The 18,669-nt window shown below is 44.8% G+C and overlaps 1 protein-coding gene across 1 annotated transcript in view; it reads right to left on the bottom strand.

Moving 5' to 3' along the window:
- adora2aa (adenosine A2a receptor a) overlaps window positions 1-18,288 on the bottom strand; it is a 32,871-nt gene extending 14,583 nt beyond the window's left edge. The window contains exons 1-2 of the mRNA XM_048611635.1: window positions 17,823-18,288; window positions 15,828-16,522 (exon numbers count right to left, since the gene is read on the bottom strand). Of these exons, the coding sequence (XP_048467592.1) occupies window positions 15,828-16,174 (347 nt within the window). The 5' untranslated portion in view covers window positions 16,175-16,522; window positions 17,823-18,288. The remainder of the gene's footprint in view (window positions 1-15,827; window positions 16,523-17,822) is intronic.
- Window positions 18,289-18,669: the final 381 nt, after the last annotated feature.

Genomic DNA, 18,669 nt, shown 5'->3' with positions numbered 1-18,669 from the left:
TTTTTTCCTCCACAGATGCTGCCAGACCTGCTGAGCTTTTCCAGCAACTTTGTTTTTGTTCCTGATTCAAAGCATCTGCAATTCTTTCCGTTTTTATTTTCTTTGTGAACTTGTTTCAGATTTTCAAGTCGGGGAAATATTTTCCGCATCCTGGCCCTGTTAAACCCGTTAAGAATGTTATATCATTCGATTTAATCTCTATTCATTCTTCTAATGAATTCTTCTTTGATGAAATAATTCCTAGTCTACTCAACTTCTCTGTAGAGGATCATACTCTCAACCTCAGGAATCTAGTGAACTTTTTTGTCCAAAAAAATCCACAGAAGTTGTTGGAGAAACTCAGCTGGTCTTGTATCACCTGTGGAACACTGCAGCAAGCCCGAAACTGTGATGCTGGCCAGGGAACGTGGTAGTGTGTTGAAGTGGCAGGCAACTGGAAGCTTGGGGTTATTTTTGCTGACAGAACGTAAGAGTTCTGCAAAGTGTTTCGTCTCTCCAGTGCAGAGGAGACCACATTGTGAGTGGCGAATGCAGTAGACGAGATTGTGTAAAGTGCAGGTAAATCACTGATTCACCTGGAAGGTGTGTTTGGACCCGTGGATGCTGAGGAGGGAGGAAGTAAACGGGCAGGTGTTAACTTCTGAAGTTGCAGGGGAAGGTGCCGTGGGGCTGTGGGATGTTGTTGGGAGTGGAGGAGGAGTGAACCAAAGCACCTTGGAGGGAATGCTCCCTATGGAAGGTGGACAAGGGAGGGGAGGGGAATATGTGCCTGGTCATTGCATCCCACTGGAGATGGTGGAAATGATGGCTTACAATCTGTTGGATGTGGATGCTGGTGGGATAGTAGATGAGGATAAGGGGACCGTATCATTGTGTGAGAGGGAACACAAAAGGTGAGGGCTGAAGTGTGGGAGATGGGTTGGATCCAGCTGAGGGCCATGTCGATCATGATGGTAGGGAATCCTTGGTTGATGAAAAAGCTGGACATGTCTGAACTCCCCTGCAGAAGCTGGTATCATCGGAACATATGCAACGGAACCAGAGGAAATGAGAGAATGGAATAGAGTCTTTCCAGGAAGCAGGGTGTGAAGATGTCTTGTCAAGGGAACCATGGGAGTTGCTGGGTTTGTAATGGATATTGATAGTCAATCTATCCCCATAAACGGAAACAGAGATGTCCAGAAAGGGAAGGGAGGAATCAGAAATGGACCAGGTGAAAGTGAAAGCGGGGTTGAAATTGGAAGGAAAATTGAGAAACTTTTTCCAATTCCAGATGAGAGAGGGAAGCAGCACCAAGGATGTCATTGAAGAAAGAGTTGTGGGTGTTGGCTGGAGTAGGACTGGAACAAAGAATGCTCCACATACCCCACGAAGAGACAGGCATAACATGCGGGTACCCACGGCCACACCTTTGACCTGAAGAAAGTGAGAGGAGTCAAAACTGAAAATGTTCAAAGTGAGGACAAACTCGGCCAGGCAGAGTGGGGGGGATGGTGGATGAGGACAGTTCAGGACATTTTCCAGGAAGAAGCAGCGAGCCCTGAGACCATCCTGATGGAGGATTGATGTGTACAGGGATTGCACGTCCATAGTAAAGAGGAGGCAGCTGGAGCCTGCTAAATGGAAATCCTGAAACTGATGTAAAGTGTCAGAGGAATCGCGGGTGTTTGTGAATTTTGGGAAGGATGTAGAAGTGAACTTTTTGTTACATTGCCTTGGGGCTACATTTCCTTCCTGAGGTGAGGAAACAGAAAATGTATACAATTTTATGAGGTGACATCCCGTACAGTTGCAGCAAGTTTCCTTTACTCTAAGATTCCAACCCCTCTGTAATAAGCATTAACAGAGCATTTGCCATCCTAATGGCTTGCTGAGCTTGTGTCTTAACTTTCTACATTTAGGAAGCTAACTTGGAGAGGTCCGGACTATGTTCTGGAGAAGAGAAGCCTTTCAGGAGATTGGATCAATGTTTTGAAAATCATTAGGTGTCTGGATAGAGTTGACAGGGAGGAACAGTTCCCACTTATAAGCGGGTCAAGAACGAGAGAGCATAGATTTAAAATACTTTGCAAGAGAATCAAATGTAAGGTAAGACAAAACGCATTTTCCCATATAGTGGTTCAGGTTTAGAGTGTAGTGCTTGGCTGAGTGTAGTGGAGGCAGACTCAATTCAGGTATTTAAGAGGTAATTGGATGATTATTTAAATAGAAACAATGTGCAGGGAAATGGGAAAGGGTGGGAGAGCGACATTAAGTAAGATACTTTAGGAAAGCCAGTGCAGACACATTAGACCGAATAGCTTCTTTCTTTACCATAACATTTCTGTGATTCAGTGATTTATGTGAAATGCCCAGGTTCCAGTGAATGCAGACATTTGTCAGTTCCTCACCATTTAAAACATGTTTTGCTTTTTTATCGTTCTTGGTAGACAGGATAGTGAAGCAGGTATTTGGTATGCTTGCCTTTATGGATCAGTGCATTGAGTATAGGAGTTAGAAGGTCATGTTGCAGCTGTAAAGGACATTGGCTAGGCTACTTTTGGAATACTGCGTGCAATTCTTTTCTCCCTGCTACAGGAAGGATGTTGTGGAACTTGAAAGGGTTCAGAAAAGATTCACAAGGATGTTGCCAGGGTTGGAGGGTTTGAGCTACAGGGAGAGGCTGAATAGGCTGGGGTTATTCTCCCTGGAGTGTCAGAGGCTGCGGGGTGACGTTATAGAAGTTTATAAAATCATGAGAGGCATGGATAGGATGAATAGTCAAGGTCTTTTTCCCAGGGTAGGGGAGTCCAAAACTAGAGGGCATAGGTTTAAGGTGAGAGGGCAAAGATTTAAAATAGACCTAAAGGGCAACTTTTTCACACAGAAGGTGGTGCATGTATGGTATGAGCTGCAAGAGGAAGTGGTGGAGGTTGATATGATTACAACATTTAAAAGGCATCTGGATGGGTACATGAATTGGAAAGGTGTAGAGTGATATGGGTCAAATGCTGGCAAATGGACTAGATTAATTTGGGATATCTTATCAGCACGGATGAGTTGGACCAAAGGGTCTGTTTCCGTGCTGTACAGCTGTATGACTCTGACACTCTACCAAAGTGGATACCTTCCCAGGATGTCTCCTCTCTCTGCCAATGGGAGAACAATCTTTGCTTTCATTTTTTCCCTCCCTGTTACAGACTTAGAGAAACTTCTACAACCTGAATTTACTTCTGTCACCACTTCATTCTCATGTGTTATTTTAGAGTCATACAATCATTGAGATATACAGCACGGAAACAGACCCTTTGGTCCAACTTGTCGATGCCAACCAGATACCCTAAATTAATCTAGTCCCATTTGCCAGCATTTGGCCCATATCCCTCTCAATCCTTCCTATTCATTTACCCATCTAAATGCCTTTTAAACGTTGTAATTGTACCAGCCTCCGCCACTTCCTCTGGCAGCTCATTCCATATACGCACCACCCTCTGTGTGAAAAAGTTGCCCCTTAGGTCCCATTTGTTTCTTTCCCCTCTCACATTAAACCCATCCCTCTAGTTTTGGACTCCATCACTCCAGGGAAAAGACCCCACCTATTTACCCTATCCATGCCCCTCATGATTTTATAAACCTATATAAGGTCACCCCTCAGCCTCCGACTCTCCAGTGAAAATAGACCCAGGCTATTCAGCCTCTCCCTACAGCTCAAACACTCCAAGCCTGGCAACATTCTTGAAAATGTTTTCTGAACCCTTTCTAGTTTCACAACATCCTTCCTATAGCAGGGGGACCAGAATTACATGCAATCTGCCAAAAGTGGCCTAACCAATGTCCTGTACAGTCACAACATGATCTTCCAACTCTCATACTCAACACACTGACCAATAAAGGCAAGCATACCAAACTCCTTCTTCACTGTCCTATCTACCCGCGACTCCACTTTCAAAGAACCATGAACTGCACTCCAAGGTCTCTTTGTTCAGCAATACTCCCCAGGACCTTACAGTTAAGGGTATAAGTCCTGCCTTGATTTGCTTTCCCAAAAGGCAGCAACTCACATTTGTCTTAATTAAACTCCATTTGCCACTTAGTGCTACTATTAGTTATACTAATTATATTAATTAATAATTATATTAATTATTAATAATGCTATATTAATCCCTTGATCACCAGTATACAAGTAAAAACTCCCAATGCAACACTTTCTAAAGGATCTGTAATCCCCACTGTGACCCTCTCTAATGGGTCTGTAATTCCCGGTATGACTCTCTGTAATGGGTCTGTAATTCCCAATATGACTCTGTAATGGGTCTATAATTCCCACTGTGACTCTCTCTAATGGGTCTGTAATCCCCACTGTGGCCCTCTCTAATGGGTCTGTAATCCCCACTGTGGCCCTCTCTAATGGGTCTGTAATTCCTGGTGTGACTCTGTAATTGGTCTGTAATTCCAGGAGTGACCCTCTCTAATGAGTCTGTAATTCCTGGTGTGACTCTCTCCATTGGGTCTGTAATTCCCTGCAGTCTGTAATTTCTTGTTGTGAATGCTCTGTGCATTAAGATACAAAGCCTTCGGAATTGCCTTTTAATGCTGTTCGTCATCTTAGCTTTGTTTTGCAGTACAGTCCCATTTGTTCTTGCCTTTTTTCTTCTTATATAAGGTACCACACTTTAGGGTACTTAATAAGATAAGAGCCCATGGTGTTTGGTGTAGTATATTAGCTTGTATAGAGGATTGTCTAATTAATAAAATACAGAGAGGTGGGATAAAGGGGGCATTTGAAAATGGTATCCCTGTGACTGGTGGTGTGCTACAGAATCAGTTCTGAGGCCACCACTATTGACATTATATATTAATGACCCGGAAGACCAGAGTGAATGTACTATAGCCATGTACTATTGCGGATGGCACAATAATACATGGGAAGGCAAGTGGTGAGGATGACACAATGAGTCAGCAGAGGGATACAAGCAGGTTAAGTGAGTGGCAAAAATATGATAGATGGAATGTAATGGGAACATAATATTCCCACAGGACTTTGTCATGCAAGCAAGGAGGTGAATAGCTGTTCTTTTCCCTCCTGTTTACTCACTGCCCTAGGCCCTAAAGTCCCTTTCAAAATGAAATTGAAATTATACTTTCAATTTATTAGTTTCAGCTCCTGGTAATGATGACAAGAGTGTGACGAGCTTCTGGTCTCCTGTGATTTGAAATCTCCATTCTGTCTTCAGCTTCCTACACTGTCCTCATGATGTTCTAAGCAAGTTTGAGGAATGGTACTTTTATATTTTGTTTAAGTATCTGTCAGCCTTAAGAAATCAATTTCAGATAATCACCTTTGCTCAATTTTTTGCAGTTAGCAGCTGTTGATGATTCTGCTTTTTACAATTTACTCTTTTGCCTCTTACTTGATAGACTGCCATCTCTGTTTGCCTTGCATGATTGACCCATTTGGTCATTGCCCTGCCGTTCTTCTCCACTCTATTACAGACCTTCCCTCTATCTGTTACCTGTTGTAAGTCCATTCCATCACGGAGCATTCCATTCTGAGACCTCCTGATACTGTTTGCTCAGTTTCGCTCTCTCGAAATGTCCAGCTGAGAAATAAGTGAATCCCTACAGTGTGGAAGCTGGCCATTCAGTCCAACAAGTCCAAAGCAACCCTCTGAAGAGTATCCCACCCAGACCCATCCCACTAGCCTATTCCTGTAACCCTGCATTTCTCATGGCCAATCCACCTAACCTGCACATCTTTGGACAGTGGGAGGAAACTGGAGCACCCAGAGGAAACCTGCACAGATATGGGGAGAATGTGCAAACTCCAAACAAACAGTCATCTAAGGGTGGAATTGAACCTGGGTCCTTGGCGCTGTGAGGCAGCAGTACTAACCACTGAGCCATTGTGCCACCTTCAGGACTTGTGGTATTTTCATTAAACAGGTAGTGGTTTTGTCTGCCCTACCTGTAACAGACTGTCCCTGTCCTCCAATCTAGTTCTGAACCCTGTCGCTGTCAGGAGGGAAACTGATGTGCTCCCTACCATTAATGATGCGGGAGCCTTGGGGGATAAGACAATGAGTATGGAGCCCCTGCACTGGTTGAGCTGAATGCATATCCTCTGTCTCTTTCTCTCTCTCTCTCTCTTGACCAAGGCAAGCTCAGACCACAGACAATGTCCTTCCCTGCAGCAAAGCCACCCTGGTCAAGACTTGGTCTATGCTCCCAGTCTTGTTTGTTAAACAAACAGAATTCCAAACTAATAATCTAATCCGATCATTGCGAGAGTGTTCCTGCCCTGAGCCTCACAATGTTCTGCAGACCTGGTGTCAGTAAAGTAGGTACAAACAGAAATCAATAAGGAACACAATCAGCCTCAAGCAGCAATCTACAGACTTTGATCGCAGAGAAAGTCACTACCAAGCTTCTGTAGAATTAACCATTAACCACAGACTGGCCTCAATTAACAGCTCATCACACAAACTGATCCAAGGGAAGTCTGGGAGAATCAGACACAGTGTGAAATGAGGCCCACCTCCTGCTTGTTCAATAACCACCAGATCAAAGCTCAGTTAGCTCCTGACCCTGATCCAGCCAGCCACAGTTCCATAACCCAGTTATGCCATCCCTCCCACCACCTCCTCCTACCCTCTCTCCACGCCTTCTGACATGTATCAATGAGATGTGGGCATCACTGACCTAGCCAGCATGCATCGCCCATCTGTAACTACCCTCGAGTTACTCATCCAGGCATGAGAGGAGTATTCCATCATACTCCTGACTTATGCCCAATGGTGGTGACCGGCTTTGGGGAGTTGGGATGTGAGTTACTCACTTTAGGATTCCTAGTCTCTGACCTGGTCTTATAGCCACCGTGTTTATATGTTGAGTCTAGTTTGGTTTCTGGTCAATGGTAACCCCAAGGATGTTGATTATAGAGGATCCAGTGAAGGTACTGATACTGAATATCAGAGGGTAGTTGTTAGATTGTCTCTTGCTGGTGATAGTCATTGTCTGGTATTTGTGTGGAACAAATGTTACTTGCCTGGATATTTTCCAGGTCTTGTTGCATTTGAACACAGAGTGTTTCAGTATCTGAGGGGTTGCAAATGGTGCTGAACATTGTGCAATCATTGGTGAGTATCTCCAATTCTGACCTTAGGGTGGAGAAAAGGTCATTGATGAAACAGCTGAAAATTTCTGGGCCTACGACACTACCCTGAGGAACACTTGCAGAGATGTCCTGGACCCGAGATGACTGACCTCCCACAGCCATAATCATCTTCCTAAGTGCTGGGTATGACTCTAACCACCAGAGAGTTTGCCCCTTGATACCCATTGATTCCAGTTTTGCTAGGGCTCCTTGATGCCACACACAGTCAAATGCAGCCTTGATGTCAAGGGCTGTCACTCTCACCTCACCTCTGGAATTCAACTCTTTTGTCCATGTTTGAACCAAGGCTGTAATGAGGTCAGGAGCTGGTGGCCCTGGCGGAACCCAAACTGGGTGTCACTGAGCAGGTTATTTCTGAGCAGATGCTGCTTGATAACACTGTTGATGTCACCTTCCGTCACTTTTACTGATGATCGAAAGTAGACTGATGGAGCGGTAATTGGCTGGGTTGGATTTGTCCTGTTTTTAAAGGTACAGAACACACTTGGGCAATTTTCCACATTGTCGGGTAGATACCAGTGTTGTAACTGTATTGGAACAGCTTGGCTAGGGGAACGGCAAGTTCTGGAGTACAGGTCTTCAGTACTTTTGCCGATATTTCATCAGGGCCCATAGCCTTTGCATTACCCAGTGCCTCCAACCATTTCTTGGTATCATGTAGAGTGAATCGGATTGGCTGAAGACTGGTATCTGTAATACTGAAGATCACTGGAGCAGACTGAGATAGATCATTCACTCAGCGCTTCTGGCTGAAGATTGCTGTGAATGCTTCAGCCTTATCTTTTGCACTGATGTGCTGGGCTCTTCCATCATTGAGGATGGGGATATTTGTGGACCGTCCTCCTCCGGTGTGTTGTTTAATTGTCTGCCACCATTCACGACTGAATTTGGCAGCAAACCAGAGTTTAGATTTGATCCGTTGCTTGTGGGATCACTTAGCTCTGCCTATCACTTGCTGTTTGGCAGGCGGAAGGCCAAACTTCTGGTGGAAGCCCTCCCAAGATGTGGCCCTGAACTGTCACATTTATGCAGAGCTCGACATATCACTGTCTTGCTGGAAATTGATATCTCACTGTCCTGCCGGGGATGGATAACTCACTGTCCTGCTGGAAATTGATATCTCACTGTCCTGTCGGGGATGGATATCTCACTGTCCTGCCGGGGATCGATATCTTACTGTCCTGCTGGAGATGGATATCTCACTCTCCTGCCGAGGATTGATAACTCACTGACTCACCAACTTCACCCACTGCCCTGATGTGCCCTGGCATAATGTAGTACCTCCTTGTGGCAGAATTGCCCTGTGGGGTGTGTGGCCCTCTGTTCGGGCTCCTCACTGTTTCCATCTGGGGACTGGGAGGGAGAATGCCGCCCTTGGCAGTCCCATTAACGATTAGTAGACCCGCATAATGTTCATAAGGCCTACGGGAATCTGTGTTTCACATTTACTTGAATTGATTTCACTTGCAGCCCATGTTTCATTTTTAAAGGGGCTGACTCATATTGCAACCCCATGCTCCTGATTAATAGGTACCCCATATGGTGCAGGGTGGGCAGATCAGAGAATAGCCAAGGTGCCATGTCCAGGCGGTGGAGGGAGATGTGGAGCCTATCCTCTGTATTTGGATGCCCCTGGAGAGCGATCATGCAGAGTTCACTGGCACAGTACAGGCCTTTTTGATGGATGGGCCCCGTAGGAGCTGGAGGGCACCCTGAGGAATGGTATAAGGTTGACATGTTTCCGTTAATTTTCGATCTTGTTGCAATGCAGCACCAGAAGCTGTTTACATTGTTTTTGCTTTATCTTATGCCAGCAGACAGGAGGACCAGTGGCAATTCTCTGACCTCATCTTCAACTAGTCATGGCAAGCTCCACAGCGGTAATGGAAGTTGGTTCCGTCCCCACCTACAGCAGACTCAGTCTGACAGCTACATCCTTTGTGATTCAGCCAGCTCTATCTGTCATGGTTCCCTACCAAAAATACATTTTGTGCTCTTGCTACCCTCAGTGTCTCCTCCAAGTGTTGTTCAACATGGAGCAGCACTGAGTCCTCAGCAGACAGAGGACAATATGTGGTAGTCAGCAGGAGATTTCCTTGCCCATGTTTAATCTGAAACTATGAGACTTCATGGGGTCCGAAGTCAATGTTGAGGGCTCCCAGAAAAACTCACTCCCAAATAAATACTACTGTGACATCACCTCTGCTGGATCTGTCCTGCCAGTGGGACAGGACATAGCAGGGATGGTGATGGTGGTGTCATGGACATTGGCTGTGAAATATGATTCCATGTCAAGTTGTAGCTTGACCAGTCTGTGGGACAGCTCTCACAATTCTGGCATGTGCCCCTAGATGTCAGTAAGGAAGAGTTTGCAGGATTGACAGGACTAAGTGGGTTCTTGTCCTTTCTGGTTTCTGGTCAATGATAATGATCTGTCTGGGTTTATATGGAATTGTCTCTGTAACAGTTCAATACAACTGAGCAGTTCACTCAGCCGTTTCAGAGGGGAGATAATGGTCAACTACATTGCTGTGGGTTGGGAGTCACATGTTGGCCAGACCAGGTGGTAGATTTCCTTTCCTGAAGGACATGAGTGAGCCAGATGGGATTTTATAACAATTTAGTACTTTCATAATCACCAGGACTAAGATTAGCTTTTTATTCCAGATTTATTAATTATTCAATTCGAATTCCACCATGGTGCTGTGTGGAATCTGAACCCATGTCCCCAGTGTATTAGCCTGGGTCCCTCAATTACTGGTCCAGTGATGGTCCACCATTCAAGTGATTGATACCTGTATATAGGTCGAGTGAGGAAAGGATTAAAGCTGGCCTGGCCTGTGCTGCCTTCCAAGGTCAAATAGCCTGTTAATAAAATGGCTACGTGGACGAAGTACGGGAATCAGCACCAATTCTTATGTTGTGGTTAAAGGATTATATTTGAAACATATTCTAACAAAGCTTACTGTGATGATTACTGAAATAAAGTCCTTTGTTGGAAACCTTTGCAGAAAGCATTGATAAATGAAAAGAGGTTTCTGGAGTTGGTGAATATTTTAAATATTTTAAAAATTCATCATTCTTCACGGTCTAACTTCAGAAGGAAGATGAGGCTGGTTTGTGAACAGGCCAGGAATTGCAGCTCACTTTCATGTAATAGTCCATTGATTGAAGGAGAGCAACGGGCTGTCTCATGTACACAGACACTTGTATCGATCCAACTGTACAAATACTGGCGTTGTCAGAACTCAAATTCCTGTTCAGACAGCTGTACAAATTGCCAAACCATTCACCAAATGCCAGGAACAAGTGAACTGCCAGGAGGTCAGTTGCTATGTTACAGGGGCTCAGGGATACCCCACAGGGGATTACTCTGTTCTGACACCTTCAGTTATCGAGCACCTCCTGATAAATTGCACCGCAAAAAGTATGGTTTGCTCATCTGTTCCCACTAGGACTCTTCAAGGAATTTGTCACATAGGAAGAAAAACATAGTTTAACACAAAATAACAAGTCCCTTGCACTGGGTACAGTCCTTCCAAAATATGTGCTTTATCTTATCCTGCCCTGTCTATTTTACTCATTCCATTGTCCATTGAACTTCTCGCACTCAATTGTTATACTCTCTGTTAATCTTTGTGTAAGTTCAAGTGCGCAGAGTATTTTGCTCAAACTCTCTCATTACAGATGTTTCCCTCTGTGTTTGACCTTTCTGCCTTCTGCATTTATTTTACATCTCTAGTTAACTCTCTCTGCACGTCACACTATCAGAATGGTCAGAGCACAGGAGTCATGTTCTGTGGGAGCTCTTTGGAATGATCAATGTACCAAATACCATTTCCCTGCCTGCTCCCCATAGCCCTGCACATGCTTTGTTTTCAGATGATGCTCTTAAATACCTCAACTGAATCTGCCTCCTGTCCTCTCAGACAATGCATTCTGGATCTTAAGCACTCAGGTTATAAAATCACTTTCCTGTTCTTTTTCCAGTCACCTTCAGTCAGTGTTCTCTGGTTTTTTCCACTAACAGGAACAGTCTCTCCTGACTTTACTCTGTGCAGACTGCTCACGGTGTTGACCACCTCTAACAGGTCCTAGGATAACACTGTCAGAAAGATCTTCCAATCTAGTTAACTGGCTGAAATCCCTTGTCACTGGAGCTACTCTCGTGAATCTTTTCTGCATTCTCTTCCAATGCCTTCATGTACATACTACTCTAGGTGAGGCTGAATTAGCGCCTTATGTGTTTAATGTAACCTCCTTGCTCTTGCTCTCTCTGCCCTGCGAGAAAGGCCGAAGATTCTGTACATTTTATGAACTGATCTCGCAACCTGTTCTGGCACCTTCATTAATTTATGCCCATATATTATCTCTCTCTCTGTTCTCTCACAAAACATTTTGCAAACCCCTCCCCCTCTCTTCACATTTTAACATAAGAATGGCAAAAAAGGAAGCAGATTGAGGTTCCGGACTTTTCGTAGGAGAAATAAATCACCTGACCTGGATAAAATGTGCCTGACACTATTCTGGGAAACCAGAGAGGAAGAGGCTCTCATTTGGGAGGGGCAATTTTGAATTGATGACACGGTTCAAAAGTATGTGCGGAGATAAAGGGACCTAGGGGTTCATATGCTTCAATCTCTGAAGGTGGCAAGACATGTTGAAGGTGGGTTTCATGAATAGTTGCACTGAGTACAAAAGCAATGAAAGTATATTGATCCTGTAGAAAGCTCTGATGAAGTCACAGCGAGAGCTCTGTATCCAGGTCTGGGTCACCACACTTTAGGAAGGATGTGAGGGTCCTTGAGTGGGTGCAGAGGAGATTTACCAGAATCATTCCAGGAATGAGGAATTTTAGCTAAAGATAAGGTTGGAGAAGTTGGAGCAACAAAGTGTGAGGGGAGATTTGATAGAAATACAGGATGATGTCAGGTTTGGATAACTTATACAAGGGAAACTGTTCACAGTAATTGATGGTGTAGGGGCTAGAAGAAGCAGCTTTAAGAATTGGCCAAGAGTTACAAGGGGAATGAGAGGATGATTTCTTCATGCAGTGAGGATTATAACAATTTCAAACTCAATGCCCGTGAAGGTGACGGAAGGAGCCAATTGATTTCAAAGGAAATTTGATGAGTAATTGGAGGAAATTAGCCTTACAGGCTATAGAGATGAAGAGGGGAATGGAATCTTCAGAGAGAGCCATTATGGACCCAAAGGGCTGATTGGCCTCCTTCAGCGCTGTAACATTTGAACATGATATAGGAACTGAATCACATCCTCAGGCCCACTCTGCAATTCATTAAAATCAATGTGGAAACCTGAAAATGATCCATTCAACCCAGCTCTGTGTCTCCTGTTTGCCAGTCCTTTATCCATGCTAATATATCACACCCAATGCCATGGGCTCTTACCTTCTGCAATAGCCTTAAAAATGGCACCATATCAAATGTCTTTTAGAAATGTAAATACACCACATCTATCAGGTCCCCATTATACACGAAGCAAGAACAATAATGAATTTGTCAAACATGATTTTCCTTTTCATAAAACCATGTTGACTGTGCTTGATTGCGTTACGATTTTTCTAAATGTCCTGCTATGATCACATTAATAATGGATTCTAGCATTTTCCCAATAACAGGTGCGAGGCTAACTGGTCTACAGTTTCCTACTTTCTGTCTCTCTTTTCCTGAATATGTTTCCAGTTTTCCAATCCACTAAGACTTTTCCAGAATCTCAGAAATTTTGGAAGATAATATCTAAAGCATCCATTACCCCTACAGCCACTTCCATTAAGACCCTAGGATGCAGGCCATCAGGTCTCAGGGATCTGACAGCTTTTAGTCCCATTAGTTTTCCTGATTCCTTTTCCCCAGTGATTTGGATTGTATGAGGTTCCTCACTTGTTTTTGACCCTCATTTTTTTTTTGTCCTTGGATTCTTTCTGTATGAAGATAGATAATAAGTTCTAGTTTGGTGTTTGGGATCAGACAGTTAGCAGCCAGAGCTTGAACAGAGTTCAAAGAGAACACTGCAGAAGTTCCAATTATAATCTCCCGTATCGCCCAGATTCTGAAACCATAGCTTTAGATTGGAAAACTACATGTATCACTCTTCTAAGAAAGGTGACAGAAGGAAACTAGAGAATGATAGAGCTGTTATCTTTAATTGGAAAATAACTGAAGTCCGAACACTTTTAGAATTTTCTGTTGATCAGCGAACGAGTGTAGATTTTTAAGGGTAAGTCATACCTGATAAGTGATTAAGTTTTCAGAAGAGATAACTGAAATTCTGCAAGGGGAAAAATGTGCATGAACTTATTTGAACTTTCAGAAGACTTTAGATATATTTCTTACAAAGAGACTGTTAGCTAACAATGAAGCTTAAGGGACTGAAGGGGATTTGGCCGAGCGGCACGAGACAGAGAACAGGAACAGCCAGGTACTCTAGTTAGCATTATGTGACCATTGGTGCCCTGTAAAGATCTGTGTCGGGATCTTAACTATTGACCATTTTATGAACAATTTAAATGATGAGACAGTCTTGTAAGCAGCATCGATGGAAGTGTAGTGATCGTTATGAGGTCAGCCAGCTGGACCTCATAGAATACACATTCCCTGATTGGGGCAGTTAATCTGGTCCAATCGGAGAGCTCTGGCTGATAGATATAAAGGATGAGTGACAGAGATACCGACACCCTGGTACCTGGCTCTGCATTAGGAAGTACTATAGTCAAGGACTGTTCGTGTGTAAATTAAGTGAGACTTGGTGATGGGCTGCCAGCCTTTGTGGAGTTATTTCAGGAAGCATAACATGACAAAGAAATAATAACACATTACGTAAATGGGTGAATGTGAATTTCAATGCGAGTGAGCAAACAGATTTCAATATAAACAAATGCTAGGTCACCACTTTAGAACTGAAAAGGACAGAACAGAATATTTTGAAACGATGAAAGATTAGTAACAGCGCAGGTCCAAAGGGACTTATTAAAATATCGTGAATAAATGCAGAAAATGGCTAGGATGACAAATGGGATGCTGGCTTATATTGAGAAAACTAGAACACAAGGTGGAAGTCATGCCATGGGTGTAAAAAGCCCGGGTTAGACCATATCCGGAGTCACTGTGAGCTACACTGGATATCCATACATTCAGGAGGAGATACTAGCCTTGGAAAAGTGCAATGTAGATTCACCAGAAAGATACCAGGACTTCATGAGTTATATCATGAGGAGGGATTACACAAATTAGGCTATATTCCTTAGAATTTAGGATTAAGATGTGGTTCAATGAAGATTTTTCAAGGTATTTAGAACCAGCTGGGTAGATAGAGAGATACCATTTCCTCCACTGGCTGTGAAGTCTACACATATTGGGTGATAGAAGTTTGGATCTTGTTTTCCCTGAAGGGCAATTGACACATAATCAGTCACTAAATTTAGATCTGATTTTGACAGATTTCTGCTCCCCAAAGTTATTATTGGACATAGGGTAAAGTTGGATATGTGGACTTTGGTTATATTCCAGTGGTGATCTCATTCAGTGGAGGAACAGACTCAAGGGCTGAAACATGGAATGGACCACATGCTGCTATTTTATTCTATCAACCAGTTTTATTGCACTGTCCTCATTAGTATTGTACGCACTTGGAGCTGAATTAAACAGTCAGTTTCTATGAGGCTCCCCAGTGCAGCTAGAGTTGCTGGATATCTGTTAGTGGGTAACAGACAGTGTGATTGACTCAGTGCCAACACAAGGTAGACTTAGTGGGTATCACTGCCAATTATTCACCCAACTAATCTCCAATCTCCGCAACATGGTGCCCAGCCCCTCGTCAAAGTGGCCATCCTGTGCACGATTGGCAATGACAGCACTGTGCTTGCATCAGCTAGACTGTCATCCATCTTCCCTCACAGAACAGTTCCTCCCTCACAAAACAGACCCTCCTCACCTTTCCTCACTCACTCCACCCTCACAAATTGGACCCTCCACATCCTCCTTCCCTTACAATTAGACCTTCCGCACCGTCCCTTGGACCCTCACTTTCTTTCCCTTACAGATTGGGCCCTCCTCAGCCTCCCTCCACCCTCCATCATAAACCATATGTTCCTCACCCTCCCCTCACCTCATAAACTGGACCCTCTTCACCCTCTCTCCCTCCCTTACAAACACAACTTCACTCATCTTTTAAGTATTTTAGAAAATTAGAATTTAGAAAATTATTAATTTAATTTTGTTTAAAGAGAGAAAAAGAAGCTCTAAAGTAATCTGAATAAGCAATTTGCAGGCTCCCTGTGTTGATGGCCTTCGAATTTGTTATTACAGCTGAAGGATTTTGTGTTTGTCAGTGTAAGCCTCAAACAGCCAGAATTTCAGGCCAGTCCTCAGCTCTTCCTCAGTACCACAGAAGCAGTGTGTCAGGAGGAGGTTCCCACTGATTCAAACTTGTTTTACACAGGAGTTCTTATAAATTGAGACTGGGATGGACTCAATTTGGAATTGGGCAAAGACAATGCCCAAGTCACTGTGCCATCCAATTGCCTCTTTCCCCAGAGATACTAGCTTTGAATAAATGAATGGATGGGGATAATCTTCTGATCTCCCTCCAGTTAGTAGTGAGGTTATCAATAAAACATTACCCCGTACATGGAGATTTTGGTGATCCTTCTTACCTGAGTGGGATTTTGATGCAAATATACCGGTCAATGGCGATGGCCAGCAGGCTGAAGATGGAGCTCTGAGTTAACACTAACACAAAGCAGGCAATGAAGAGGCAGCCGTAGAAAAGGGAGCAGAAACCAGTACTGATGGTGATGGCAAAGGGGATGGCGAGTACCCCGACAGCAATATCTGCCACAGCCAAGGACACCACAAAGAAGTTTGTGACGTTTTGCAGGTTGCTGTTCAGGTAGACGGCCCAACAGACCAGGACATTCCCCAGTACGGCTAAAACAGCGATGACAAGCTCAAACACTATGTAGGTCACAATCTCCAAACTCTGCCTCCCAGTTGTTAGCATGATGGAGTGGGCGAGGCGTGCTGTGGTGAAACACCGGGCATATCGGCAACTCAGAACCAGGTCACCTCCTGCCAACCAGAAACAGCTTCAGCACAGTCCAGGTCAGAGATGAAAGCTGGGGGATGGGTGAGTTCCACCAACTAATACTTCCATTCTCCCAGTCCGACACAGATTTGCAACTTCCTTTTCTGAGGTCCTTATAGCTGTTTCATTCATCTAGATCAAATTGTTCAAATGTCTCACTGAAACTCAACGGTGGCTGCTATCTCAACAGTAACACTCCTCCATCACTCCTAGGTCAGGCTTTCTGGGAGAGGCTGGCAGCTTTCAGCACTGCTTGTTTTGGCACTGCAATAGTTAAAAACACAATATTATTGCACGGAGGATCCAAGCAGAAAGATAACATGACCAGTCTGTTGCTGCTACTGATCTGAAAACAACTGGAAAGACACCGCTGTGTCCTTATCTCCAGACAGCCCTATTCGTAACATTTTCACACAGAGGGCAGTGTGTATATAGAATCCCTACATTTGGCCCATCCGGTCCACACCAACCCTCCAAACAGCATCCCGCTCAGATCCACACCCCTACCCTATCCCTGTAACACCATATTTACCACAACTAACGCACCTTGGCTACACATCCCTGGATATTATGGGGCAAGTTAGCATGTCCAATCCACCTAACCCACACATCTTTAGACTGGAGGAAGAACTGGAGCACCCAGGGGAAACCCATACAAATGCCACACAGACAGTCACCCAAGGCTGGAGTCAAACAAGGGTCCCTGGCACAGTGAGACAGCAGTGCTAACCACTGAGCCACGTGCCACCCCTATGGAACAAGTTGCCAGACAAAGTGGTAGAGGTGGGTACAATTACAGCATTTACAAGACATTTGGATAGGGACATGGATACGAAAGGTTTAGAGGGATATGAGCCAAACACAAGTAAACAGGATTGGTTCAGTTTAGGAATCCTGGTCAGTATGGATGAGTTGGGCCTATGGCTCTGTGACTCTAAGCACTGGATAGGCTGAATGGCTTCTTTCTGTGCCAGCCAAACTTTAATCAGGGTCAACCCGATTTTAACGAATTAATGATTAATAGGGAAAGTGTTGGCTCCTCTTTGTGGAAAAACCAAAACACCACAGATGCTGAAATAAAAACACAAGAAGCTGGACGTACCCAGCTAGTCTGGTGTTGTCTGTGGCGTGGGGGACACAAGGTTAACATTTCACCAGTTATTAGAATTTCATCATGAACAGTCACAACCCGAGCTGACTCTCTCCATCGTTTCCTCTCTCCACAGACATTGTCTGACCCTGCTAACGACCTCCAGGGCGTTGTGTTTGCATCTTATGGCTTGTTGCTGCTGTGACCTCCCCAGGCTCGCAGGGACCCCTGGACTCTGAATCGATCGTGACTCTCTACCTTGTGTCCCCGCCCTGTTACTTCATGAACTTTAGACCCCTAACTGCCCTTCTAATGCTTCAGCTCAGACCTACTAATAGCCCCGAGACTCTCAATTACCCCAGACCCGTTAATAGCCCAGCAATTTAAAGACTCTAGCTGCTGAAGCGATACTTCACTCTTGCCCCATTTTAACTAAAGTCATGCCCCATATAGAGAAGGCAGTACGTGTTTTACCTCCTGGAGCAATCCCGGCCCCAAATCCCCAACGCGAGGAGAGCGGAGCTGGAGAAATCTCCCAAAGGAGCGGATCCGGGAGAGAACGGGGCGGCTCAGAGCAAGTCCAGTGTCCGGAGCGCGGTGTGCGGAGCCGGGTGTCCAGCCTCACACTAACAGTCTGTCCTCTGTTTCCTCTCCTTCCCGCGAACCTACTTCTCACTGATTTCTCGATCCCTGTTTCTGATTCTCCCTTTATCTCTCTACTTTCCACGCTCTCTGTTTCTCTCTCTCGCTCTCCTTTTCTCCCGTATCTATGTTTCTCTCTCTGTTTCTCCCTGTGTTTTTCCTCTATGTTTATTTCTCTCTATTTTTGCCTCTGGTTCTGTTGACGAGTCTACTTTCTTCACTGCACACCAGCAGCAGGAACAGGGCAGTGAGTATGGCTCCAGCCCATCAGATGCTGCTGTCATCACGCCTTGTGTTCATTGCTCCAATCCAGCCCGCCCCCCCTCCACCCCACCCCAACCAATTCATGACTCCGGCCCTCCCCCTATGCCTCTCCCTCTGTCTCCCCTCTCTCGCCGTGTCGCCCCCTCTCTGTGTCTCTCCTCTATATCTCTGTCTCCCCTCTCTCTCTGTCTCTCCCCTCACTCTCTGTCTCCCCTCTCTCTCTAACGCCCCCTCTGTCTCTCTGTCTTCCACCCTCTGTCTGTCTCGCCGCCTCTCTCTCACGCCCTCTAGTTCGCTCTCTCCTCCTTTCTCTCTCCCCCTCACTCTCCCCTCCCTCTCCCTCACTCTCCATCCCTCCTTCTCTCTCCCCGTCGGTCTCTCTTCCCCTCTCCGTTTCTTCCACCTTCTCTCTTCC

The sequence above is a fragment of the Rhincodon typus genome, chromosome 24, assembly GCF_021869965.1.
Source record: "Rhincodon typus isolate 14 chromosome 24, sRhiTyp1.1, whole genome shotgun sequence".
Classification (NCBI taxonomy): domain Eukaryota; kingdom Metazoa; phylum Chordata; class Chondrichthyes; order Orectolobiformes; family Rhincodontidae; genus Rhincodon; species Rhincodon typus.
This window is presented reverse-complemented; position numbering and strand designations above follow the sequence as displayed.